This window comes from Lagopus leucura, unplaced genomic scaffold (assembly GCF_019238085.1).
Source record: "Lagopus leucura isolate 7727_CA_CO unplaced genomic scaffold, USGS_WTPT01 Super-Scaffold_810, whole genome shotgun sequence".
NCBI classification, from domain to species: domain Eukaryota; kingdom Metazoa; phylum Chordata; class Aves; order Galliformes; family Phasianidae; genus Lagopus; species Lagopus leucura.
In genome coordinates, this window is record NW_024962261.1 from 14,613,156 (window position 1) to 14,640,993 (window position 27,838).

The following is a 27,838-nucleotide window of genomic DNA, read 5'->3' on the forward strand; positions in this document are numbered from 1 at the left end:
GGCTCTGCCGGATTCCTTCCCTTGGGCTGACTGTACATGGTGTTTTCACAGCTGTTCCTTTTCTCCCATATAACGTTGCATTGACCAGATAGATAGGAATTTTAGTTTTTCTCTCCCCAAACACTGCAGATGTTTTCCCTTGCCTAGCCACAGTGCAGGACACTGTGCTACTGAGCTTTCCCCACAGCCCCTGAGTTTTTCGGAGCTGACAGACACCTAATTCACACCATCTGCTGTCCCACATGCCGTGGCTCTCACAGCAACACGCACACGTTGGCTGACATGTCTGACCCATGATGAGTTTCTTATTTGTCTTCATCTGCATGTAAAAACTGGTTTAGTTCCTGTTTTCTTTGCAGGAAACAAATTTCAAAGGTACTTTGTGCTGAGGCATTCCATCAGCTAAAAAGGGAATGTAAAGGAATAAAATTTGTACTTGGAGTGGGAGTTGGTGAGCTTTTAACCCCTAAGGGAAAAGATTGAATAATTTGAAAATAGAGTGCAGTACGTCAGTGAAAGGATGTGTGAGAATATTGACAGTTCCTCATCACAAGGCCTCTCATTCACCTGGCCAGTACGTCAGCATCTGCAGCGTGCTGAATATTCCCCTGGTCGTTCTCAAAGCTGTTCTGTTGCTGAGGCAGATGGACACAGTGCAGTGTGCCACGTGCTGTCGTGTGTGGCTGTCTGGTTGTAGGATGCTGCCGCAGCCGGGCCAGCCCAGGCACTGCAGGCGGTGAGCGGGCAAACAGCTTCTGTGCAGCCTGCAGGAGGCCTTCACAACATGTCGGGTTATAAGCACGTGTCCAGCTCTCCTGGAGAAAATTCCATGGTGTTCTGACAGGGTGACTGAGTGTGGAGAAGTTATTGTCTTCCTCTGTACAAGGGGGTGTTCGTTTCAGTTTAGGATGGGGTTTCACTCGGCTGTCAGGCTTCTCATTCCTGTGCTCCAGCGGTGTGGTTCCTGCAGGCTCATGGCTTCCCAGCTGCAGCCGGGCAGCTGCCCCGTGAGCTCGGCGGGGGTGGTGCCCAGGTGCTGCGGTGTGTGTGAGGAGCGCTCGCTCCTACATGGCTCCTGCAGCCCATGTGGTGGCCTTACTTAGAGGGAGTCCAGCGCAGCAATGCTGCAACAAAAATGAGGAAAACCAAATCATTGCAGTGTGGTTCGAGGACATAATGCAGAGTCACATACCTCTATAGGTGCCGAGTTCCCCGTGTAAGGTTTGGCATTACAAAATCACTCTCTTGTCCCACTGTAACCCCTTCCCCCGCATCCCTTTCCCCCAGAGCCAGTGCTTTCCCTCTGAATTGTCTGTGTCATGAGGATGAGTTCCAGAGAAGGGCCCCCTTGTCTCTGCACCAACAGCTGGGGTGAAGAGGGAAGACCTTGTGCATGTGGCCACAGGCTGCTGGGAGCTGCCTTAAGGAGGCCCTGCTCCTGACACCTTCCCCCTCACTGCAAAGTGCTTCTGAGAGCCAGCTGAAATTCTCCCTAGAACTTCTGCATTATCCACTTTTGTTTTGCTCTCAGAGATTTGGTAAGATACCTTACTCCCGTTTTCGCACACTTCTTGTAATTAGTTTTTGATTCGTAATTTGTAGGTATTTTAAGTATTAGTAATTATATTGTATTGGTATTTTAAATCTCACTATTGAGGTTTATTTGAAGGAGTTACTGATAGAAAAAATTCCTGTGCTCATTTTGTATTTCTTTTGCTTGATCTTTTCTGTCTGTTCTCTGCTCTCTTGTTCTTATCTTTGTCTTCTTCTCACTGCCATATGAACTGAATTTGCTGACTCCTAAGGAAACCACTGATCTACTGTAATTCACACTGTAGTTAAGATTACTTGAGTAAATTGGAGACTGTAACTGAAATCAAGTGACATTGCTCTGCATCTGTAGTCATTTCCAAATATTTGTTTCTAAAGATTTGTTTAGTAAATCAAGCTTAAGGGCAATTCTGGTGTGCTGTTGTTAATCAAATTCTTTTTATGTGATCATCATGGTACTTGATTTTTCTTTATAGTTTCTTTTCTTGCTAAATAAAGACGTACAAGTTGGCACGTTCCAGGTACCCTTAAAAAACACATTGTTACAAGATACTTGTTAGTGTGATTTGGTGCATACAAGGCAGTGACCCACCACAGAGGTTTCTGCTCCTTTTTGCTTGCTGTGCCTCAGCCTGTATTCTAAAACAGTGAATTTTATAAAATCAGATTTTGGAAAAGCTTAACATAATAATGACTTTCTTCGTTGTCTAAGTTATATTAAATGTTTTTACCTGTAAACACAACTTACAAAGAAACTTGATTATTACCATTCATGCTTTTGCAAGCTGAAGTGTTGTTTCTGTTTTGAGAATAGTTTTCTCCTTCCTTTTCTTTCAATACAGAGAGAAGAAACTGAAAGCTAGAGTGCAGGAACTGGTGAGTGCTTTGGAGAGGCTCACAAAAAGCAGTGAAATCAGACACCAGCAATCTGCAGAATTTGTTAATGACCTGAAAAGGGCAAACAGGTAAAGTATCTCCCAGCAGATGGATGCACCGTTACATATATATATATTTTTTGCTTTGTTCTAGTAATGCACTCTAATTCTCACCATGTCATAATGACCATTTCTGGATCCTTGCATTCTCACAAGTTGAATTCTGAAGGTTAGATGTGGAGGAGGGTAACACTTCCTAGTGAGGATGCTGAAAACTACATAGCTAAAAACAGAGTGGAGGGAACTGGTTGATTGTAACTGAGTTACTAGGAAGTGCCATATTGTTTAAAACAAACAAAAACCTAAGTCCCTCCATTTATCAGACTTCCAAATCCGTTATTTTCCATAAATTTCTCCTTTTTCTCTGGCTCCAGCCTCTTTAACAAACCAGCTTCAATAATCACACTTAAAATTTATTGCTCGGTCAGTACATGTGGGTGAACTGAGGACATGGGTTTTATCTGCCCGTCCTACAAGGAGCCTGCTTCTCACAGTGTAATTTTCATTGATACGTTACAGTAAGGAGAGAAAGTCTTTGCAGTGAGGAACAGTGCCTACCACAAGTTCTCCTGCTGAACCAGGTGGATATGTAAAAGATATTTATATAGAAGATATTTAGCAGCTGACAAATTAGCAAAACATGTCCTACTCTCATGTTAATTTTCAAATGCAACTGTTTACTCAGTGCTGGATTTTTGTAATCAGACTCTGGCCATAAGAGAATCATAAAGCATGACATATTTAGTGTTTTAGTACAGTATGCCAACTCTCATGTTTAGTATACCAAGTCTTCTTTATGTATTGAACCATATGTTAAAATATTTTTCAGTAACTAGTTTACTAGTAAAGATGTGTATTTGTCCAGAGAAGGTACAGAGGCTAGCATTGATTCACGTTCAGATCAATGAGCTGCAGATCAAATGAGTTTTAAAGCTCCAGTACATTTCAGGAAGAGGGACCAAATCTTTGAGGGCCCTGAAAAACGTGTTTTGCTTTTGGTTGGGGTTATTTTTTTGCACTTGCTATGAGCAAGATTTTTTGAATGACTTTGTATATTGCCCTGTATTTCTAACAGCAACTTGGTAGCAGCATATGAAAAAGCAAAGAAAAAGCATCAAAACAAGCTGAAGAAACTGGAATCGCAAATGATGGCCATGGTGGAGAGACATGAAACACAAGTCAGGATGCTCAAACAAAGAATAGCTTTGCTAGAAGAAGAGAACTCTAGACCACACACAAATGAAACTTCACTTTAAATGCATCTCTTTCAAAGATCTTAGTGCCATCACAGATTTCTTTATTTTAGAGGCTGGCTTTTAGGTTGCTTCAGCGCTGAGATCTGACCTATCAACACAGGCACAGTTCAGCACCATCTCTCAGATCTCAGCTGTCCAGCCAGGAGTTATGGGGATAATCTAAGCATTAACTAAGTACTGTTTGATAATGTAAAATGGCAGTGCCTGAATTATCATGCTATAATTATGTTCATTGTCTGTGTCATTATGTCTTTACTCATACAGGTTCTCTTCCATTTTATGTCCTATGGATGATAGTAGGACATAGGAAAATAGTTACTGTTGATAGGTTTTAAATTTGGGCAGGTAATCTGAGTTTTTCTGATTCCCAAGTCCCTCTGCACGTGGCTGTACTCACGACACATTCAGATGGTTAAGCCGTCTGAACAGAAGGCTGCAGTTCAGGAAGCTCATAGGCTTGTTTGCTTTGTGCTTCACAGTAGCATGACTGTTAACTAACAGTGACAGTAAAGTAGGAAAGATGCTTTTGATTTGGGGAGGGGATGAAACAGTTTTCAAAACAAGTTGCATCTCTTCAGAAGACGGTTTATTTCGTATGAGTCTGTAAGAGGACTAAAGGCTGTAAGTTTTTCCGTGCCAGATAAATAGTCTGTGCCAAGGTTGGTTCAGAGATTGCAAGCCATCATCTGCTGTTTATTTACATTGCACAGTGTTTGTTTGCAAGTAATTTGTGAAAGTTGGGTTTTCTTGTCAGTACATGATAGCCAAAATTTTCCGTAAGAGGGTAGACAGCCTTTGTCACTTACAGAGATTTCAGCGCATCTTTCTTTTGTCATGCGGTAGAATGACATCTTTTAATACTTTTAACCAGAAAAGGTACTCAGTAGAAATGTACCTGTTTCATATTGAATGCATACATGCAAAACTATAAATGAGTAGGTGTATGGATGTACAGCCACAAACAGAATGTGAATGAGGTCTTCATAGAGCTTTGTAGGTTAACTTTTGTTAATTTTACTGTTCTTTTGTTTAAGCCACATCATGTTAGTGCATTATCATGTGACTTAGTTGAGAGATGTTGGCCTATTGTATTAAGTGGAGCATGGGGATTGGGCTGATTTCTCGACAGAGCAAAGATGGGAGACTGCCTGAGTTCCCATTTTAAATGGAGTTTGTTTTTTCTTGAGTGAGTACAGAAGACAGTTTCCTTGTTTACATTTGTTTTTAGTTTGGCTAAACATTAACATTGTAAGCCTGTTGCTGTTACTCTTGTACGTTGCATTTTTCAAGCTCAGTTCTCTCCAGTAACTCAGAATTCAGGAGTTGTCCATCATTGTTTTTATGTGCTGAATTGCACCTCAAGTTCTATTACATGTAGAATTACAAAAACTTCTCTTATTCAGTCCTACAATTTCTAGTTCAAGCAAAGTATTTTTAGAGGATTGGTTTTATCTACTAGTGACTAAGGCTTACAGGCATGAGAATTTCTTTTCAGAATACAACGTTGTTAGGTGTTGTTTTCAACTTAATTTGGAGCAGTTTCTGATCATTACACCTCTGATTTCATTATTGGCATCTGTTTTACTTACTGACAAACATACCTGGCAAACTCCTAAAGCATGCTGGAGGTAATTTCTGTTCCACTGTGGCTGCCATTTTCTTCCTTCCTTAGGGTAGTAATGATTAGTCATACTTCACCGGAGTGTGATAGATGAGCAACAAAGCCAGCACGCTCAGTGGTTGATTGTAGCAGCACATTAAAACAGTGCTAATTTCAAAACTGAGTTGTAGGTAGTGATGCCCTGGGCTTGGGTTAGATCAGTCCATTCTGTCAAGCTAATTGTACTTCTTAACTTACTTATAATGCAAATGGATATTTTTGAAACCAGACTATTGAGGGAATAGATAGTGTTGCTCTGGTTTTGCTAAATGTCCTGGTTATCCTTGGTCAACAAGTTTCTTGTCAACAGCACTTTTTGTTTTTGCCATGTGGCTGACCACACTTGTGTCTGAAGTATACACCTGATCATTTTCTATGCCGTTTACAGTTTTGTCTTCTTGGATCTAGAACACCCATCTAGTGTGAGGTCATCTCAAATTGTCAGAGTGAAATAAACCTTTCACTTTAAGATAGTTAGACAGTACTCTTACATGGGCTTTCCTTATGCCCTGTTGTTCTGTTCCTTGGTAGCTGAAGAAGCCATTAAGTTCATGTAATGCAATAAAGCTTAAAGCATTTGAACCTGTCTTTATAGGCAAGATGTACATTAGGAAGCATAGAAAATTGCAGTGTTCTTTGCAGCCTAAGGCCTAATGATTTGCTGGTTCTGCACAAGCTGAATGATGTTTTACTACCTTTGCTGTGCACCTTCCCTACCAAGAGTACTCTAAAAGTGTCCCACAGTGAATTATAGATCATTAACTGTATATAAGCCACATTCCTTTTCTTCCCATAGGACGTAAGTAGGACAGCAAGACTGGTATCAGACAGCCCCAGCAGCAGCTGTAATTTGCCAAAACAAAAGTTACTTTGCCTAAACCATCAGCTACTGCTTGTCAGCATTCTACAGTAGGGCAGCAGGGTCACGGTGAAGGGCTTACTGCTGTTGTGGAAACTGTTATCTCTGATTAAAATGGCTCCAATTCTGTGACTGAGTACCGAGAAGCAAGTTGCAAGTTGCCTTTAAGTGAACTGGTAGCACAGCAGTGTATGGACAAGTACTTCATCACTGACACAAATCAACTTGAGTGACCCAACACTTAATTCACCTAACACTTGTGGAGTTAATACATTAGCAAAGCAAGAAAAATAGTTTATCTTGGCAAGAACCACAAATGTTTTTCACTCATTAATCTTAGGGTGTCTTATTTCTTAATTGCTGGAGTGCATGAAACCTTTTATTTCTTTGTGTTCAGAAAAAAGTACTTTTTTTTCTAACTAAGCATATAAATCTTCACCAGCTTGAATGTACTGTTAGCTATAGCACATGTCTAAAATTGCATTAATTATGTCAGTATTGTTCTGCTGTTTTTATTAGAAGTTTCTCATTTAAAACCTCATTTAATACTGTACCATACATTGTAATTTTAGAATCTTTTCACCTTGCTGAAATAGCTTTAAATGTGTTGCTGGTTTTTAGTCTCTTAGCTGCTGTAAAATAGCTATTTTGTGTTTATTTGATATAGAATTGTAAAAACTGCATTTATTTATACAGAGACATTTATAATACTTATTTTACAAATGTTCTTATATTCTGAATAAATTTCTAAAGCTGCCTCTTTTCCTTGTGGTTGCTTTGCCACACTGTGTCATCTTACTGCTCAGAGGTTCTGCTAAGGGGCAGCACAGTCAACTTCCCTGAGATAAGCCACAGAATGGCCAGGGTTGGAAGAGACCTCAAGGATCATGAGACTCCAACCCCCCTGCCACATGCAGGAGGCAGCGAGGGGGATGGCGTGACACTGCCAGGAGTGCTGTAAGTGAGCTGAGGAACGCAGGTATTCACGCACCCCCCACAGATTCAGGAAACGCAGCACAAACGGGAGGGCACATTCTGTACGTGGACCAAAATTTTTGTTCTTAGAAGTGACTGAACATCACATACTGCCCTTGCTTAGTCTAACATTATTTTAAAAAAAGGTTTTTCTTCCCATTGTGTTCAGTGGGCCTCTTATCCACCTTTATGACTGGCTCTGAATGTACTACGGTTGTTTTTACTGGCACAAACATTATCTGTGTTGCTAGCTAGTTGAAGACAATGTTAAACATTCTAGAGTGGAAGAATAAGCTGTACTAGCAGCACAGGCACTACATTTCACTCTAATCAGTAATTCTTATACTTCAGCAAGATTGTACATAAAGTCATTTAATTTTAAAGAGAAATTACATTATAGAAGAAAATGTCAATTTTGTCATTGCTTTTTAAATTGTGTGCTTCAGTTTCTACATCCATGAATAAAATTATAGTCACAATCATCAGTACAACCGATGTTACAGATAGTTACAGATTTTATTTACTAAAATCAAACAGCTGACCAATACAAACCCTCCTCAAGATAACATAATGGAAATTGAATAAAATCTGTAACTTCACATAGGTTCAACCCACAACTAGCTGTAAGTACTTTCTACTTAGCACTGATATGCCACTTCCATACCAGTGAGGAAAACAGATTTAACTTCTTTCTTTAAAGAAACAGGAGGAAGACATAAACCATCATGCATGAGCCACAGAATAAAACACGGGCTCTCTATTTTGCTGCAAGGCATGCAACACTGCACAGAAAAGCTTTCTTTAGGCAGCAATATCTGAGTCAGTCCAAGTCCTTGTGCATGTATAGGGATTCAGCATTAAGCCAGAATTAATGAACAAACCCCCACCTTCCTCTGTGGGGTCTCTTTTCTTCTTTCTGTTGTTGTTGTTGCTGTTGGGGTTTTGTATTTTTGCAGGCTTGTTTGTCTTGGCTTCTTTTTTGTGGTTTCTTTTTTTGTTTGTTGTTTGTTTGTTTTCCATATGTTAAAGTTTCTTGCAAACCTGGATGGACGGGTCCTCAAGGCTGAAGTACTGCTTCCACATACTGCAGAGCCAGGCAGACATGGTAAAATTCCTTAAGGATCCTGTCTTAAGTATTGGCTTGAGAAGTGTTTACTGAGAGCTGTTAAATCATGAATTTTACAAACTCTTCCTGTATAACAGAAATGTGCACCCAAACAGTAAGAATAAATGGTTTGCCTCCCCAGCTTAATTTCAAACGTGCTTAGAAAAAGTTGCAAGTAAACTTTTATCAGTGAAAAGTGTGTTGTAGAGAGAACTGAGTTTGTAGGTGCTGTATTCTTAAAAAGCTGTGGATGCCTGTTTTAAAATCAGCACCTGATGGGATGTAGTTATCTTCTTCAGGGCACTGAAGTATAACCCATAACAGAAACAAATTGCAAGTTAGTTCTTCTGATCAAGTATTTTCCATAAAGTTCAGGGTGGACCTACTAAATTTTAAACATTTTGTACCCTGTGAAAAAAAAGTATACTTGTTTCTCCCCCTCCCCCAACTTTGACAGATGAAGACACATTTTCTTCCAAGAAGTATTCCACAGCTGAGAACTATTTAAAGGTAAGTGTTCCAGTAAATTGGAATCTGTAAGTTGGTCTATTTTAACCTTGCACTTTTAATGAAAAGACAGGTTAGAACCCAAGCATTAGATTTTAATGTACTCCTACTAATCCAAGTAATTTTATCTTGTATGATTTTGAACGTGGCCAATGTAATTGCTACATCGTCTTGCTTGTAAGTTCACAACCTACTTGAAACAGTTAAATGCACACACAGCACAAATCCTACTGCATCTATCAGTGCATATGTACAGTATTAAGAACAGTGCTGATACTCATACTTCACCCACTTCTTTCATTCTTGAACTAGACTATAGCTATAAACACATTAGAACAAAAATCTGTTATGCAAGAGTAGACATTTCCAAGCCTAATGTACTGTAAAATCACCTTCAGTTAGTAGAAATTTACCTCATAAATTATTTTGGTTGCTTCAAAAGCTGAAATATTTTAATAACAAAAACAAGCTGAAATTTATATGAAGTCACATGTAAGCACCAGATTCTTCAACAGTTACAGTGCAAGCTCAATTTTCTGTGAATAATCTGCTTTTCAATCAACAAGGGAGGCTATTCTACTAGTTCTCAGAATGTAACTTCTTAATTTAGAAGATGAAGGCACGTGATTTTTATCTCTGAAAAAATCTGTTGCTTAGAATTTCTTTTTTTTTTAAAAAAAAGTTGACCATTAACCTATGTCACCTATGGAGTAGAAGTGCCATCTGTACCCCCAGGACATTACAGCTTGGATTCTAAATGCAGACTCTTGCTTGTCATACTAGAATGGTATGAGTGCAGACATACACTGCAAATCAATAACACAAAGAGTTGGAAAACAGTGCTCAATCTGAGAGCAAGTCTATTAGAATAGCCAGACTCAAAGTCTGCCTTGTTTATAAATGTAACTGCTACGTAAACAACAGCCTCAAGTAGGTGAAGGCAAAACACAATCAGCATTGTTCTCAGTTCACTAAACTAGATCTGGAAGATTGGAGCACAGCACTGGAAGCCCGGTAAAAGAACTAGGCCCAAAATTGTGTCACAAACTACTTACGCAGGTTTGGTCTAAAATTAAGTGTAAAAAAAAAAAAATTAAAAAGCCTTGATTGTGCAGTAAATAAAGCTATATCCCCTTTTCTCAATACCACCGTTTTCTGACTTCAAACTACGCCAGACACAGGTATTTTCAGAAGCATGCTTGTACATCAAGGAGTTAATGCAACAGTACAGAACATCCTTAATTCCATTTGGCAGATCACTCTTCAGTCAATCTTCAAGGCATTCTGCATGGTGGATAGATGCCATAAAACTCCACCAAGACAGAGAATTTATGTGGTACCAGAAACAGCAAAGCAGTAGTAGGTTCCTAGTACCCAAACATTTGTTGTTTTTATGTTATAATTTGGACATTCTATACCTTTTTCAATTTCAAGAAAACTGAGTGACCTTTCATACTCTGAATGACCCCTCTTCCAGGGGAACATTCTGGCTTATTTTATCAAGCATCCTGACATCACCTCTTCAGTCTGGCATGCAGTTACTTATCTTCCTGTGTCTAGCTCCCAAAAATAAAAACAGAATTAAAATCTCTCACTTGTTATTTCTTCACTGTTTTACAGAAAAGAATGTAAACTGTATACTTCTAAACTTGGAAATATATTTAACTATAAAATGATGGTGAAATAAGAACATGAACTAATAGTAAACAATCCAAAATGCTCACAGTGCAGGGCATGATGGAAACCATAGGTCACATGCCACCACACTCAGGTTTTAGCAACCTTACTTAGGAAGCAGAAAGCAATAATACTACAAGGAACAGTACCCTTATACAAAGAAGTTATTGCATATTTATCACATTTATTTGCAACTCACATTAAGGCTAGATTTACTAAAATCATTAATGTGTGTAAGCCCCACTTCGGGCTGCTTAATGAAGCAATCAGCCTCTCTTACACTGAGCCAGGCTTTCACTAGGAACAAAAAAAATGATCCAGTGAAGAGAAAGCACCCAGCAACTCCTATTCATAGGACACGCTTCATTTTAAAGACTTCCTCTGTCTGTGACAGAAGTTCCAAATTTATGGTTTCATCAACATTCCCCTTATTTCACAGAGCACTACATGAAATATAACTTTTTAAAAATATCAACCTACATTTTACAGATTTCCACAGCCTGATACTGAATCATGCCCTAGGAGAGTTTTGCTAACTCCACAGGCAGTAGCAGCCTCCAGATATGAATATACACTTCTGCCTCACCATGAGTAAAGGCACTTTTGCTGGGAAATCAACTACTTGCATTAGAAACATAACTAAGGATTACTTTTACCTGAAGCTGAGTAATCTCCAGCGTTATCCCACCTTTTCACTTACTGTACTTTTCAACTTAATGTTTTGAACAGCCTTTGCATTTATTTATTTTTAAACAAGGTGAGACAAAGCTAGATTGAGTTATTTCATGATTTGGTCTTGAAAAACAAGGCCCTCAGGACTCTTGTCCTCCAGAAGGAAGAAATGCTGTAGTCTGTTTCTCCTGTTAACCTATAGAAAAATCCACAATTTTTGTTGCCAGAAGTGTTAGAGCACTGGAGTCCCAAATCACCTGGCCTTAGGAAGATTAAACAAGCCAAATTCTAAAGCTATTTCTGAGGAAAAACACTAGGTAATAAAGGAAGCAGGGTAGTTAAAGGAAGACAAGGATTGTGTTTTTGGATGCCATATGAGTTGCATAAAGACGCAGTGCATGACCATACACTCTGAATGAGAGAAGAGGGCCTAGTTCATTCAGCGTGGAAGTTACTAATCACACAAGTTAATTTTAGATGGAAGTCCATTTTTAAATCTGGGACAATATTCCTGATAACACAAGCTGCTGTATCAAATAAGTTCAGCATGTTTCTCTGAACTGCAAAGCTTGTGTTCGAATCACTAACATGAATCAGAGTGATTTAACACTTAACAGTTCATCACCTCAACTATTACTGCTTTTTTTTCTTTGTACATTTGATATTATTACTAAGAAAATGTTGTAGCTGAAAATGACTGAGGCTACATCATTAAAATGCTAACTGCAAGTGCAATTCAGTACTACTACATATATGTATATATATACATATACAGAGCATAAACTAAAGGGAAGAACTGACGACAACAGCACGGAATACTATACTGGACATCCTTAGAATAGTTATTGCAAGCCTGATTAAGTCATTTAGTGTCACACAATGATTCTATTATCCATGCACCTTCTTTCCTCCTGGCAAGATGTAGAGGCTTATTTACATTCAGTATAAATTCTACATAAGAAACCTCCCACAAGCTAGTTTGAGATTTTCTTTTTTTGAAAATTTTCTTTTTATGTGCTGTTCCCACCTGGGTAAGAGGTGAAGTTAGACACTCCCAAGGCTAAGTTCTACCTAGTCTGCGTATCCTTGCCAGAAACAGTGGCAGAGTAGGTACCTGAGAAGTCAAATTGCTATAACTTGACCCATGTACTACTGATTGCCAGCCATCAGAAGTTCATTTTCAGTGTGAAGGAGGGAAGATACAGCGGGCAAACAATCAGGAAAAAGAAAGGATAATAGGCTGAGGCAAGGTTTGAAATGTGCAACTTCCGGTTTAAAAATTACCAGGACAGAGGAATCCTCTGAGAACCAGTTTCATTGCCGCTGCCATAATATTGCAATGCACTATAAAATAATGACTAACAAGTCCAATAATTTACATCAGAGCAGTTAGAAGTCTAACTAGCTGGTGTACTCCAGCAGTACAAAAAAAAAGTCAATGTCAATCTGAAAAAAACACAAAAAAATGAGGAAAAAGAATGCCCTTTAATGCATGGCTAGGAACAAGTAAACTGAGGGTTGGAAAGGTACTTTTGTGGACAAAGGCTATACTGCATTTAAAGTGCAACACTTGACTATGCCACTCTGAAACTGCAAAGAGAACAAACCCTTCCAAACCACCAGTCAGTCCCTGCACTGCATTTAAAAACAAATGAACAACAACAAAAATTCAACAACAGTAATTAAAAAACTCCTGAGAAAGAGTAAGGCTAGATAAGAAACCCCCTCAATTGCAACAGGCAAGTCTGAACTTTGTTCGTAAAAGATTTGCTGTCAGAGGTCAAAACATTTCATTATGGCATTGTGGTCAAATTTGAAACTCAAGAAAGCTCTAGATGAGAAAGCAAATTTGTAATTGCCATTGCATGCCACAGAGTGCCCCTCTACATGCTCCTGCAGCAGATCTTCACCAGAACAGCAGATCTCATACGCTGCATCTGCTTAAAGAGAAAACACATGAAATCAATTTTAAGTGTCTAGTCATAAGTAAGAAAATTGTTGACAATACAAAGCCATACCTGAAATTATATCTAATTAATAAAAATGGAAAAACCACTGTCTGACTTATCTCTTTCTGTTCCCGATCAAAAAGCCATACTTACAAATCTATCAGCTAGAACAAATCTTAGAAGTCACAGCAATTTGAAGACAACTTGAATTGCTAGCTTTTCAGAGATGTTGCTGTTTTGCACTATATAACTTGTAAAGAAGTAAATAAATGCAATCCTACTTTCTAAGCAGGAAATAAAAAACTGCATAAACACTCCAGAGTATCCCAGTTATTACTAGCAGGACAGAAAGCCCTGAACCTACACTTACTCAATCACCAGCATTCTGTTAGCTGAAATGCTAATTCTGTAAACCAATTTTTAGGTATTTTTCACCCACCAATAGGATCCAATCTGACAACTTTCACAACTGAGGAGAACTGCAAAACCAATATATTTTACAACATTAAGTTAACCAAATGTTTTCCATTTGGTTAACCTGGACTTCCTTAGAAAATAACACCTGATAGACCAGCAAACAAGGAAAGAATCCCAAACATAGTAAGTAGGGTGACTTCAGCCTTCAGTGCATGACTCCAAAGCATGAGTCCCTGGAGGCACTTATCCCTAGAGATGTGTGAACATAGAGCTTAGGGACATAGATTAGTATTGGACTTTTGGTGTTTGGACACAATGATCGTCTTTCACAACTTCAGTGATTCTATGACTTTAGATGGAAATTCAGAATGTACTTACCTGTTTCAAAATTATCTTGAAGTTTTCTTGGATTAAGCTTTTTTTCACATTTCTGGTTTAAGAGAACAAAAACACATTACACTTAGTTAAGAAAACATGGCATTATATCTCTTGGGAGCGTAGCTTAAGTGTTAGCTAAGAAACATACTTGCTGTTCTTGCTTTGACATGCTACCTCTGTGAGTTGTGTTACTTACAACTCAGGATAAATTCTGTGATGTTACCTTACTAACACCAAGTCCATAAATCTTTCAGAAACACTGCAATCTTCATATTGTGGCTTAGATAGGAAAAGACCTTAAAGCCCACCCAGTTCCAACCCTCTGCCACGGGCAGGGCTGCCACCCACCAGATCAGGCCGCTCATGATTCCATCCCACCTGGCCTTGAACACCTGCAGGGATGGGGCATCCACAGCTTCTCTGTGCAGCCTGTGCCAATGCCTCACCACTCTGAATACAAAAATTTTCTCTTAATGATCCAAAAATCCTAACCTAGTAACTATCAACAAACCATTTTCAAAATGCAAGCTTTTAAGAAAAACAAAAATTCTGTTTTCTAAATGTCATAATCCAGAAAGGTCTTACAGCACGATGGTGTGGACTTAAAGTTGCACATACATAAGCCTATTCTTTGTCCCAGAAATCAAGAGGAGTGCATTTCTGCAAGCAGCAAACTACTGCCAATTAGATTACCATGCATTAGAGACACAAATTTAGAATTCTCCAGGGATGATTTGTTAGCCCTAGATATGCTGCTATAAGCATACAAACAGAGAAAAGCATGGCTCTCTGCACTATGTAAATTTAAGAGCAGCAGGCCTGTAAACTTCATTAGAAAATTATCGCTGGGGCATGAAGTATTTAAATTTCAACAGATTAACAATCAACAGAAATGCAAGTGAAACGCCACAGAGGTATTCAGCAAAGTCACTAAAGAGCTTGGACTGTGACTCCACAGTATTAACATTTCCACTAGTCTCCATCAAGATTCTAGAGATTCACCTTGTTTTCCCATGCAGCTAAATTTTTGCAGTCAATCATTCTATTTTCCATTCTTCTGCTCTCAGACCTACAAGCAACTAACCATCTCTTGCAATGAAAAAGAACTTCACAGTTATTGTGTTTCCATTTTTACAAGAAAATCAGAAAGTTAACAGCCAGAATGGGAAGAATCTAAAGCCAATAATCAAGAGAAACTAAAGCCAGCTGTGATGGAGAACTGGGGCTCACAGCTGCACATGAATTGGTAACACAGAGTTTGGGTTAGAAAGAACTGTGGGGGAAAGAATTTCAAAGAGATAATATACAGAAGATATCTCAGTGTTGTCTTCTCCTAGCCATCAAAACTCTGGGACAAGAATGGTTACTTACTACTGCATGTGAAAGGTAACACACCAAAGAAGTTGATAAAAAATTGTATGAGATAATGGCATGCAAGGCAAGTCTGTATATCAAAATTTTGGTACTGAGGAGAAAAATAATAAATGTATCTAATTGTTCTGTATCAATTTATTTTTTTTTATTATTATTATTATTATTATTTTTTTTTTTTTACAATAAAGGGAAAAACATCAGCATTGAAGAAACTAAGACATACTGAAACCAGGAAAGCTGCAGAAGGACTGTCTAGTGAAATGTCTAATTTTTTCAACAGCTAAAATAAGCTTGGCTTCCAAAATGCAGACTTCAAAGGAAGGATGCATTATTTGTAGGTCCATGTGCTCAAATGTCTTATTCCTACAAACCAGAGCTCTTTAATGTTTTTATCAATGACACAGACAGTGGGTTTGAGTGCACCCTCAGCAAGTTTGCTGACAACCTCAAGGTAAGTGGTGCAGTTTATACAGCAAAACGAAGGGATGCTGTCCAGAGGGACCTGGACAGGGCTAGCAGGGGGCCCATATGACCCCTGTGAAATCAAAGAAGTTCACAGGCACTTGAGTCAGGACAGTCCCAGACATGAGTACAGACTGGAAGAAGGATTCCTTGACAGCAACTCTGCAGAGGACACAAGCCAGAAGCATGCACAGTTGCCCAAAAAGACAACTGTATCCTAAGATGCATCAAAAGAAGAACAGCCAGCAGGGAGAGGGAAGTGACTAACCCGCTCTACTCCGCCATTGCGAGGTCTCGTGGCGGCTCACCTGGAGTTCTGCACGCAGGCCTTTGGCCTGAAGCACAAGAAAGATACAGAGCTGCTGGAGCGGGTCCAGAGTACGGTCAGAGGGCTGGAGCACCTCTCCTACGACTAAAGGCTAAGGGAGCTGGCTCGTTCAGCATATTCCCTAGAAGGTTCTAGGGAGACCTCACTGCGGCCTTCCAGTACATGAAGGGAGCTCATAAGCAGGAGGGAGACAGATTTTACAATGTGGTATGATTGCAACAGAACAAGGAGGGAATGTTCTTAAAAAGAGGGAAGATGTAGATTAGATACCAGGAGGAAATTACTACTCAGAGAGTTGTGAGGCACTGGCACAGACTGCCCAGAGAAACTGTGGGTGCCCCATCCCTAGAGGTGTTCAAGGCCAGGTGGGATGCAGCCCTGGGCAGCCTGATCTGGTACTACCACTGCCCATGGTAGGAGATTGGAACTGGATGCTCCCTGAGGTCCCTTTCAACCCAAGCCAGTCTATGATCTATGATACGCAAATCACTTTCCCTTAGCAGGGCTTCTGCCTGGACATGTACTAAGCATTACTGTTAACTACTGAGATAGCCACTAAATTTTTCTTACCAAGGCATGGTTTTGCTTAGCTGGTTGACTGTGGACTCCATTTCTCTTCTTTTGGGCAGGAGTGTCTTGATTCTGCTTTCTGCCATTGCCCTTCAAGCTCTGACTCTGCCATTATGTCCAAAAGGTAGTCAAGAGAAGAGTTTAAATGGCAGCATAAGACATTACTGACACTTCCTACTTTCCTCCAAATAACCCTAAAACATTTGACACGATTTTTAGATAAACTGAAGTACACTGAAATTAGCCAATCATGCACTCAAGTCACCAGCTACTTAGTCTCCTGCACAACTTCAACATGTATGTCAGTGATACCCAAAGTATTTCAAAATTATGAAAGACATCGCAGTGTCTTGAAATGAAAATAAATACATATTGAAATGAAAATGAAAAGCAATTACTGCTTATGTATAATGTAACACAACTACCACCTAATATCCATCACTTCTAACATCAGTACCAAGCAAATAAACTAAATTTGAGAAATCCCTACATTTTGTTTGTTTTCTTGCCATTGCTTTTTTTTTTTTTTTTTTTTTAATTTTATTTTTTATTTTGCATGCTGCGTTCATAAAATTCAGTATGTTTAGTTCCAGGGAGGAACACTTACCAAAAAATGCATCTATTTCAATTAAGACCAGATACACATGTTTGACTAAGGAGCAGCCTACCTTTGTTTTTAACACTTCAGACATCTCAGGATGATTACATGGCTTTTGTTGCTGCTTTTGCTTCATCCACTGCTCTCCTGTACAGCCATCTGTGAACAGCTGTTGACTACTACGAAGTCTGGATCTAGTACATGAAAACAAGAGTTTACAATACATCGTAAAGTCTCTTCGTTGCAGAACAGACATACAATGATTTTTCTGCATTTGACAACAACTTGGAAGACAAGCTGAAGTAATCCAGTGTGGAAAATGTAATAGCGATCACTCATCCAGCTGCAGATAGGAAGACCAAGTCCAACATCAGTGGCAGTCTCAGCCCACACTGTCATTCATAATATATTGTGTTGCTGACCTCGTTCATGTCACTTAAGTCTTGTTTTTGTGAGTCCAGGTTATAAGTTTGCTCTATCACTTTTATCCTAGCTGAAAGAGAAACCAGTAGCACTTGTTCCCCCTCTACTGATTCTCATAGGTTTTATCTAGCTACTACATGCTATGTTACTTTACAACACTGCTTCGTCTTCAGAGAGTTTTTCTGTTTTGTTGTTGTTGTTTTGTTTTCATGTCTTTTTTTTTCGTTTGTTTGTTCCTAAAAACAGGACTCAAGGAATTGCCTAATTTCTGGACACTTCAGAATTTACTAAAAAACTTGAAATGACAGCAACTGTTAACTTTCAATCCTGTTTACAGGCCTCTGAGATAAACCCTTAATTATTATTTATTTTTAATTAGCACAGTCTATTACTGGAATAGATTCCTCAGATAAAGGACAATCAGATTTGTATGACCAATATCTTATAAAAGGATGTGGAGAAGTTAAACTGACCTGGTTCTTACCTAGCTTTTTCCAAGTTGGGCTTAGAGGGTGTGCTCCCTGTAGGTGAAAATCTGTCACTATCTGAGGAATCTCCTCCATTCCTTCGGGAAATCCATTCCCTCAATGGCCTGTAAGCAAGCAGAAGTTCAAAAAGATCTGCTTACTACTAGAAATCTAATGAAATGAAAGTTTTTCAAAAGGCACTGACCTAGCATTTACCTCATCTTGAACATACCTGATAAAAGGAATGGCCATAAAAAATTTGTTAGGTGCCAAACCTAGCTTGGACTTGGGGGTCATGTCATTTCTGTGGCATGGTAATTTATCGATGGAAAACCACTCAATGTTCTAGAAAAACAAGAAAAAAATAATCAAAATATCCACTGCCATAGCCTCAGAGAATGTTACAAGTGTGTATCAAACATATTATTATTAGTTTCATCTGGGATGGAATTATTTTCTTCAGAGTGTCTGGTACTATGCTTTGTTTTGGCTCCAGGAGAAAAACAATTTTGCTAACACACTATGTCTATAGTTGCTGCTAAGCAGTGCTGTATGGAACCAAGCCATTCACAGCAAAAAGCCTAAGGGGCTGGGAGGAAAGAATTAGGACGCCTGCCTGGAATTGGTCAAAGGGATGTTCCACACCATATGACATCATGTGGAAGGAGTTTTGAAGGGGATGAGAATTCTTCTGGCTCTCTTGTGCTGTTAGGAAGGCTAGATGGGCATCAGCTGGGGGTGGTGAGCAATTGCTTGTGCATCACTGGTTATATACATTCACATATATATATATATAATATATAATGTGTATTTCATATATGTGCGATATACATTAATCATATGCAATATATATATATGTATGTATGTATATTTTTGTCATAATTATTATCCTTTTCTCCTAGTAAATAGCTTTCTCTCAGCTGACAAGTTCTACTGTGTTTTTTTCCTTTTGATTCTCTCCCATCCCACTGGGAAGTCAGGGAAGACTGAGCAAGTGACTGTGCAGTGCTGAGCCACCTGCCATCTTAAAACAGAACATATTCCTAATAAAAAAAATTAGAAAGAAAGATTTCAACAGATAGCAATGGCACTTTCCACAAAATGTTATCTAATGATTGAATTGATCGATCTACTGTAACTGTGGAATAATGGACCATATATCTCATACTTAGAAGATAAAACTTGAAATGTATTATCCAGCAACTAAATCCTGAGCAAGCATTTCACAAAAACAAGCACACAAAAACCCATTGCACAGTGAATACCATAAAATAGGAGAGGATTTAAATAAATTTCCAAGACACTAGTAATCTTGCTGCTTTTATTTAAAACGCCATTAAAACTAGTCCACCCATACAAGTGTAAAAAAAAATATCAGAAACAAGGGAATTTTATTTGCAGAATAAATTGCAAATTTTGTTATAGAATTAGAAAAAAAAAAATGAGGATAAATATACATGAGAATTTTTACATTGTAGTTTTAACAATTAAAACTCTATATTTTACACTTTGCTGTGAGTGGGAAAAATCAGGAATTTTGAATATGCATAGTATATAAGACCCTACATGAACTTTTCCATGGAAGAATTTAGCTGCAAAATCCCAGGTCTGGTTAAGAGGAATATTATGGAAAGTTATAAACTGAAAGGGATCTCCAGTATAACTCTGCAAGTAATACTAAAATGGCATGTGTGGACCTTCATTAGATCAAATGAAGAACATGCTACACCAGTAAGACAAGAACCTATTACTATAATAACTACACAGAGCAGTGAACATCTGTGTGGGAGTGAAGAAAAAATAGCATGAGAGGTATTTACTCTTCACTGAAAAGAGCCTTGCTATTCATCCTCTTTTACTTGCAACTGAAGTGGTACTACTGAAGTTCAGTGTTGAATCACTTTTGAAAAACAGATCTCCAGTGCAAGAAATAACAAAGAGATTTCTGTGCCATCAACTATTAGTTCATTTTCCTATTTAGAAAGCCAGACGCCCTGTTCAGCAGTACCATCTTCATGGAAACATGGTGATAGCTGTTTTAAAGTAAGTTGTAATACAAGAAAGATATTAAAATATCGAAGATGGTGAGCATTACCAACAGGAACAAAATATCCAAGCCTACTAGAGTCTACTACCTGAGTCTTTGTATCTTCTCTCCACAGGATCTTTTAAAAGCCTGGACAGATCACCAAAAACAGCAGTTCCTGATGTTCTTTCCCCTTCCCAACCACCTTCTTAAAATGCATTTTTCTCTAAGTCTGGACAGTATTAACAATGAAAGGGAGAAGACAAGCCACAGCTTTCCCTTTCAACATGTAAGGTTTTGTATATCAATTAATAACTACACCCTTAGAAGAATATAGTTACATATACACCCACAAGTTGGAATAAAATGGAATGATTAGCACGTATACTACTTAAGAAAGAAGGTAAGAACTCCAGTTTGACTGCATGCACTTCATGACAAGTAAAGACGTTATAGACTGTCAAGAATCAAACTTAGCATTAGTGTTGCAGCAAGAAAGCAAGACTCACGAAACTATTTTACTAGTATTTAAAGTATCCATCATGTATGGTAGGTTTATTATTTTACAGATTGTGAATTTAAAAAATGGTAGGTACCACAAGGTACCTGCAGAACTAAAAAAGTTAACACATACCCGAATTTCCCTTCTAGTTTTGGGATTGAATTTTGTGTTCTTGGGAACTCCTGGAATGATGTACAGTCGTGCTAGCTGGTCGTTAATTCGCAGCTCAATGTATTCTTCTTTACAGATATAATCTTTTATGTCAAATCCAGTTTCCTCAAACACCTGAGAAGCACATAAATTAGATCAGGGTGCATATTCAAATTTATTTAGAACCTGCCATCACAATGCAAGACAACTACTCTTCAAGACCTATTCATGAGAGCGGGCCACTGAGGAGAGGAGAACCACTTGATACACAGGTATATGCTCAATAATGAAAATGTGTTAAGATCTTCTGTGGTTTACATTTCCCTTAGGCAAACAGATCAGCAATAACAAGTAGCAATAACCCTACTATACTTCCACATAGCGATTTATTGTTATGGGTAGGATGGCTCCAGCTGCTTCACGCATTCAAGTCTTATTCACAGCACCCACTACTCTGAGTGTAAAGAAGTCTTCAAATTCTAGCAAGCTTCATTTGCAGCTCAATTTTTTCTCACATCCAATGGTCCTTCCAATTCATGAACCTTCTACCCTATATATATTAAATATATATATATTTAACATATATTAACATATATATATATATATGTTAAATGATTCGTCCAGACAAGTTAAATAAATTAATCACAGAAACTTATTCTGTAAAGATAGTCAATCATTTAATCTTTCATCAGTTTCTGAAACACTACTGAGCTGCCTAAGGAATCAGTGAAGATCTCCTCAAATAGACCACATACAGGTGCAGTTCACTGTTTTAGCTGCGTGCTGACTCTAAGAAAAGCAGGAAGAAGATTTGTGCACAGATTTTATGGACATCACAATGTCTGGCAACACAAGTTTTCAAGACTTTGCCTGCTTATTCACAACGATTATCCGCCTTCACAGAAACAAGCAACAGTTGTGCACTGATGTAATACATATAATACATTCTCCAAACTAAAAACATGATTACCATATTTTTCCTAGTAAAACTGTCCCCACTTTAATGCCTGTGCCCATTGTTTCGTTGTCCATGTTTTTTTTTCTGCTCTCCTTTCCCTTGGGTTGTAATCGCTCAGCTCAACCCCAGAAGCATTTGCTTAGTAAAATTTCAACCACTTACAGTGGACGAGGGCAGTAGGTGGGGCAATCCCCTTTTCCTCAAGCTAGCCGGTACTGTATCAAAACAGTCTACATTCAAAGACCAGAAGTGCTAATATAAAAGTACTTTTCATTTGCACCTATTGCATGGGATTGCACTGTTAAAACCTAACATCTTATTTTCCTTTTTCAGGTCAATACTAAGTATCATAGTGGTACTGAAAGCACTGTCAGGGAATGAGACAATCAATTTTTCATTCAGGCATCTTAAAGAAGTACATTTAAGAAAAAGTCCACAACTTCTCAGATACCGATTCATGAAGGAAACGAAAGCACCTTGCTGCTTTCCCTCATCTCTGTCTTCCCTTCCAAAAATTCCAGCTGTGTTATATTAGAGGAACACTGAGTTTATACGAATACTGTTCTTTCACTGTTTTTAACACGCAGTTCTGCAAGGTCTTCCGCAACAGAAGACCTCATGGACTGTTCTCTTTAGTCTTTACTTGCCACAGATATTGATGCTTGCTCCTTTATCACTGAATAAAAGTTCTTCACTATTTTCACACGGTGACTTACAACACCCAACTGAATGCGGCCTCTTCACAGAGCCAAGTTTACATATAAGCTAAACTTCAATTCTTTTATCATTTTACATTATGTTGGCTCTTTGATTCAATATTCCAAAATGCATGGAGCCTCATAATATTAATATTTATTACATTTGTTAAACATAAAGTAATATTTAAAGGTCAAAGTTATTCAGAACAGATCTTTCAACGCAGAATCCATTTCATTCTGCGTGTTACTATACAACAGTGAAAAACATCAAACATTATTTTAAACTGCATAACCACACCCTCAGTTACCACTCTGTAACTCAAAGAGCTGCATGCTACAGCAGAACACTGCAATAAGAATAAAAAAATTATCCAATTCCAATGAAGAAACAGCAAAGTAAATTGTCCTCTCATCTAACACATATACACACATCTTTGCTCTTATTAAAATATTTAAGTCAAAAGAAAAAAAATCAATTTGAGGGAAACAAACAAAAGTTACCTCTCTAGCAGCACAATCATGAGGAGCCTCTTCTTTATTTACTTTTCCTTTAGGAAATCCCCAACCAGATTTTGCTAAATAGCCCTGAACCAAAAGAACCTGCAAAACACAGTGAACAACAGGCAAATAACCAACTACTCTAACATGATTTAATTTATATTAAATCTCTTCCCTTCACTGTCTCCTGCTTCCTTGCAAAAAAGGGGCCTCAGACAGGAGAGAAGCACCCAACAGGGTCTCTGTGTTCTAGCAAGAACCTTGGTTTTTCTGGTTTTTCATTTGTTTGTTTTTAATAGCATCATGAAATTAAAAAAGCAAAACTGAATAGGAAAGCAAGTAGAAGAGTATTTACTGTCTCCAATATTTTATTCCCGTATTCGATCTCCATATGCATTCAACAATGTCATATATGTGAAGTTCTTGCGAATCCAAAGTGTTTGTTTTTTTCCAGATGATAGATGTAAACTACGAAAAGATTACTGTACCAGCACATGCCCATACTCCTCCCTTCTAGTTCTTCACAACTATTTCCATACTTACATTTTCAAGTGTCTCATCAAGAATAATTGCACCGTAAGTTGGCACTCCCATTTTATATTCCTTCCACTCATCTAAAACCTTTTGCACATCTTCACCTTGAGGCAGTAAAAAAGGGCAGTGATTGAAGAGTGCAGCGCATTAAGGAAGCTAATCTTAAGCATCCAGTTTCCAGTCACATACAGACACACAAGATAGTCAACTCAATACCTAGAATAACCATACTTCCTCCTCCAAGTGCTTTCAAAACAAATTCTTGGAAGTTATAGGTATTTTGGATAATTCATTACCAAATTCTAAAGATTAGAAAGCATTAAGGAATTTGCAAATTCTAATGCAAGCCAATTAAAAGATTAAAAAAAAAGGATGGTGCAAAAGTGCTTGTTTGAGAGAACTCCTTAATCTTGCAGAAAATGTACTTCAGATGATTAGTTTAAATATATATTATTATTTTAAACATTTTAATATTTTGAAACAAATGGGACAGGCAAGACCACTTTATTTTATCTCTTGCTTGGAGAAGAAATTTTCCCACAATCATTCGTAGGACTACTGCACAGAAATCATACTTAAACACATAGATAAGAGGAAAAAACAAAAAAAAATTATTTGTAACGGCATCATGTTCCAGAAATCTAAATTCCAATGCACTATCAAGATTCACCAAGCGGGAAAAACATGAACAAGCTTTGTAAACCAAAACCGTTGAAAGTAAACACACAAATATTCAAAGAAAATCATCTATAAAATTATACTACCAATAATAAATAACCAAACATTAAATAGCAGTGTACTTAAAAATAAGACACGGCAACAAAATTAATATTTCTGACAAATGCCAAAGAAGGAAAGATGTAGTGAACGAACAGTATGTATTTTATTATTCCCGCACTATCTACAATTGGTCTGAAAATTAAAAAAAAAAAAAAACTTCATAAAAATTTGCTGCATAACATCGAGCAAAAAAAGACCACATCTATAAAGTGTACTGTTAAAACAGATGTTAAAAGCATTTAATAGTAAATCTCCCATCAAACTAACAAGGAATATTTTGGGTGGTGAAACCACAGATATTACAATGAAAATTAGAAGCACTCAAAGCCACATCAAAAACGGATGGAAATTGCTTAACTTATAACCTATTTTTGGGTGCTGACATGAAGTCCATGGGTTTTTCTCCAGTGATGAATAGATTGTCTACATTCCACCAGGAAATGAAAAAATGCAGAAGTCAAACACAGTAACTTTAGAAAAAATTCATACACTCTCATTCCAATAGAACAGCTTCTAGAAGCATCTAAGAACTCACTGTCTTCAGCTAGATTAACATTTTACTATAGCATTTTACTGGAAAGAGATTAAACAAAGGAGAAAAAGCATCACAAAGTGCTCTTGTCTGACTGCAGCCGAAAGGAAATATCCTCAAAGATTAGAAATTACCTGTTTTCCATAGGCCTTCAGCTGAACAGCTAAAGGAAAATTCTGTTTTGTGGATGCCACAAAATCATGGAAGCAAAAGATAAATATCACATATCTAGAAATACTACTTCTAATCATTAACATATAAATTGTCTCTCACTTTCCAGCTGCAGGCACAACGCTTTGTTAAGATTCAGTTTGCAGTGAGACAGAAAACAATGACAACAATAAAAAGGATATCAGCTTTTGCGAAGTCCCTTATCCCACACTGAGGTAATCCTGGTGTGTTTTGCATGTAGAAATCCAAGTAAAACCAATGGGCAAGTTCAATCTGAAAACACACTCTGATTGCATTGTCTCTCTCTTCACTTGGAATGTGCAAAATAAATCGGCTGTTGATGAAGAAAAAATATTATTAGCCAAGTCCTTTGATTTAAAGCAATCTAGCAAGAAAAACGTATTACAACAGAGGAATTCTTGATCCATGAACACAGAGAAACAGATCCTCCTTGTGTTCTGAACAGCAAAGGTCTTCATATGAAAATAAAATACAAATTTTAAAGTCAAGAAGAAAAATGCATCATGAAATCCTTTCACAAAAATTGACCATAAGAAAATAAGTAAGCACTGAGAAAACAGAAAGAACAAGGAAGAACCTATGTAAATAACTGCACTAGGAGAAAACATTTGCTAGTGCCCACTACAGAACACCTGCAAACTCTGATAACAGGTATCAACACATTTTTTCTGGATACCAGTTAAACATAGTCACGTTTTCAATTAGAACTACAGTAATCTATTACTTTATGTAAAATTTATAACTCAGTATGATAGTGTTTTCTCCATCTGAAATGGAATATAGACAATTGGTTTATTTTTTAAGTCTACCTTATGTTTCCACTCAGATACTGACACACAAAAATATGGTTCCAGGGATGTACAGATGAGTAGTAGCATGGAGTGATAGCTCATTTTGTTTACAAAGGCGTTTTGTACTCAACTGTAACATCAAGAACAAAGAGTTTTCCTTTCAAAGTCACCTACCCCACTGAACTTAAACTACTCGATAAGAGTTCATTTAAATCCAACTCATGAGGGGTACATCAGGTAAAATCTGAAGGTGCATTATTAACTTTGCCAAAACTAGAAATACTTAAGACATCTCTACTTAAATTTGATAAGTGTAATTTGTTACAGTATGCTATGAGTAGTTGCTTCTTCCACCAGCTCTGGTCATGGACTCCCTCCTGCCTCCCTGCTGAAAACCAGCCTGGTGCTGGGGTCTTTGCCTGGGCTGAGGGTCACAATGCCATTTTGCAGAGGTTCAATGAGCAATGAGGTTGAGCACCTACCCCACAGGCACTGAGACAGCCAGTCACACAGACTGCCTCAGGCAAGGCACTTCCTCAGCAGGACCCACACCCACAGGGCACAGTCCACCCCTTCCTGCCCTGAGGCCAGGAGAACCATCAGCCCCTGCTGCAGGCCCACGTGCAATGTCTCCCCAGCACAGCACAGCACAGCACAGCACCTCTGCCCACCCAGCCCTCTACTAGAACCCCACGCCCCTTGCCTACCCACAGTGCCCTGCTCCCACTTAAAAGTTTTACTAGCAAACACACCGACTCTCACCAGGTTTGGAGGTGATACAGATGCTCACCCCTAACCCCACACCCAGCTCACTCACCCCAGTTCCCTCTAGTTTTGCACTGTTCCCACACCGCAGGCTGGAAGCTCAGACTCCAGCCCTCACTCTACTCACTAGCACCCAAGGCCACTCACACTGGGATCTGTTTGTCTGCAGCATTTTCACTAAGTCCAGAGAGCTACAGCCTCTTCAGCTAATGACACCGAGACCCTCCTTCACTCTCTCACACACACCTCCATTCATCTCACCAGCAGCAAGCACTTCTGCCTTACAGCACACACACTCTTGGGATTAAAGAGTGAGAGTATGCAGACTGCTAAGAAAAGATATCATACAATGCAAGAAGATAGGACAGACTTTGGTGAACAGGCACAGGACTGTCAGACAAGCATACTGACACACTTTACACAGCCAACTCCCTTCTTGCCCCCTTTCTGTCCATCACCCACTTTGCTCCTCCACTCTTACTTTCTCAGCCCCCTTTCCAGACCAATGCCTGGGACCACCAGTTATCAGAGGTGAGGTCCAGGTCAATCTGTCTGTAAGGGGCATCAATGGTTTCTCAACAGCCCATCAAACAGCACAGTTAAAGGCGAGTTTCTTTTTACTGTCTCCATGTTTGCCTTAGGTCTGTGCCTCTATTTATTTTCATTCCCAGCTTCCCCTTTTCCCTTACTTTTCAAACTGATATGGTCCCGAAACTTCACGGGAATAAACATTCTCACTTTCACATGCCCTTGTTCAGTTCTTATCACTGCCTCCCTTATCACTTATCTCTCCAGTCTGCACACTTTTTTATGGCTTACTCCTTTGCTTATTACTTTGCATGAAAAAAGGGACCTTGACCAGATACCTTCCTTACATAAATAGTCTTACTCATGTCAACAAGAATATTTTCCTACTTGGCAATTTTCACTTCATAAGCCCCCCCATCCCCACCCTCCCACAGGTCTCTTCATCTTGAAGGCTTTATTAATGATAAAAACATTCCTTACACACAAAGTAGCAGTAGTTAAAAAAAAAAAAAAGGCAACTTCTTAACTAGTCAACATAACTAGCTGACGTTTTCTTGCCCTAGCACTTCAGCTGAACATAAATGTGAAGATACAATATGCAGCAATACACAATATGAATGGAATCCTCTCTGCTGTGAAGTGTGTCCTCTACCAGAACTGCCAGATAACTCCTGCTGTACTACAACCTGAGGAAAGGACCCACAATGGAATAGGGGAAAAG

The 27,838-nt window shown here is 38.5% G+C and overlaps 2 protein-coding genes across 5 annotated transcripts in view; one reads left to right on the plus strand and one right to left on the minus strand.

Moving 5' to 3' along the window:
- The window catches only part of MCC (MCC regulator of WNT signaling pathway), a 202,496-nt gene extending 195,478 nt beyond the window's left edge, over window positions 1–7,018 (plus strand). For both annotated transcript variants that reach the window (XM_042866143.1, XM_042866142.1), the window contains 2 exons: window positions 2,394–2,516; window positions 3,562–7,018. In XM_042866143.1, coding sequence (XP_042722077.1) covers window positions 2,394–2,516; window positions 3,562–3,742 — 304 coding nt within the window. In that variant the 3' untranslated portion in view covers window positions 3,743–7,018. The remainder of the gene's footprint in view (window positions 1–2,393; window positions 2,517–3,561) is intronic.
- Window positions 7,019–7,733: 715 nt separating this feature from the next.
- DCP2 (decapping mRNA 2) overlaps window positions 7,734–27,838 on the minus strand; it is a 28,751-nt gene continuing 8,646 nt past the window's right edge. Inside the window, exons 2-11 of one of the 3 annotated variants that reach the window (XM_042866145.1) lie at window positions 25,195–25,346; window positions 23,539–23,666; window positions 22,999–23,097; window positions 20,824–20,976; window positions 18,396–18,508; window positions 18,181–18,288; window positions 17,344–17,467; window positions 16,676–16,780; window positions 13,942–13,993; window positions 7,734–13,134 (exon numbers count right to left, since the gene is read on the minus strand). In XM_042866145.1, the coding sequence (XP_042722079.1) occupies window positions 12,971–13,134; window positions 13,942–13,993; window positions 16,676–16,780; window positions 17,344–17,467; window positions 18,181–18,288; window positions 18,396–18,508; window positions 20,824–20,976; window positions 22,999–23,097; window positions 23,539–23,666; window positions 25,195–25,346 (1,198 nt within the window). In that variant the 3' untranslated portion in view covers window positions 7,734–12,970. Of the gene's footprint in view, window positions 13,138–13,941; window positions 13,994–16,675; window positions 16,781–17,343; window positions 17,468–18,180; window positions 18,289–18,395; window positions 18,509–20,823; window positions 20,977–22,998; window positions 23,098–23,538; window positions 23,667–25,194; window positions 25,347–27,838 lie in introns of all 3 variants that reach the window. The other 2 variants (XM_042866144.1, XM_042866146.1) reach the window with 2 other exon arrangements.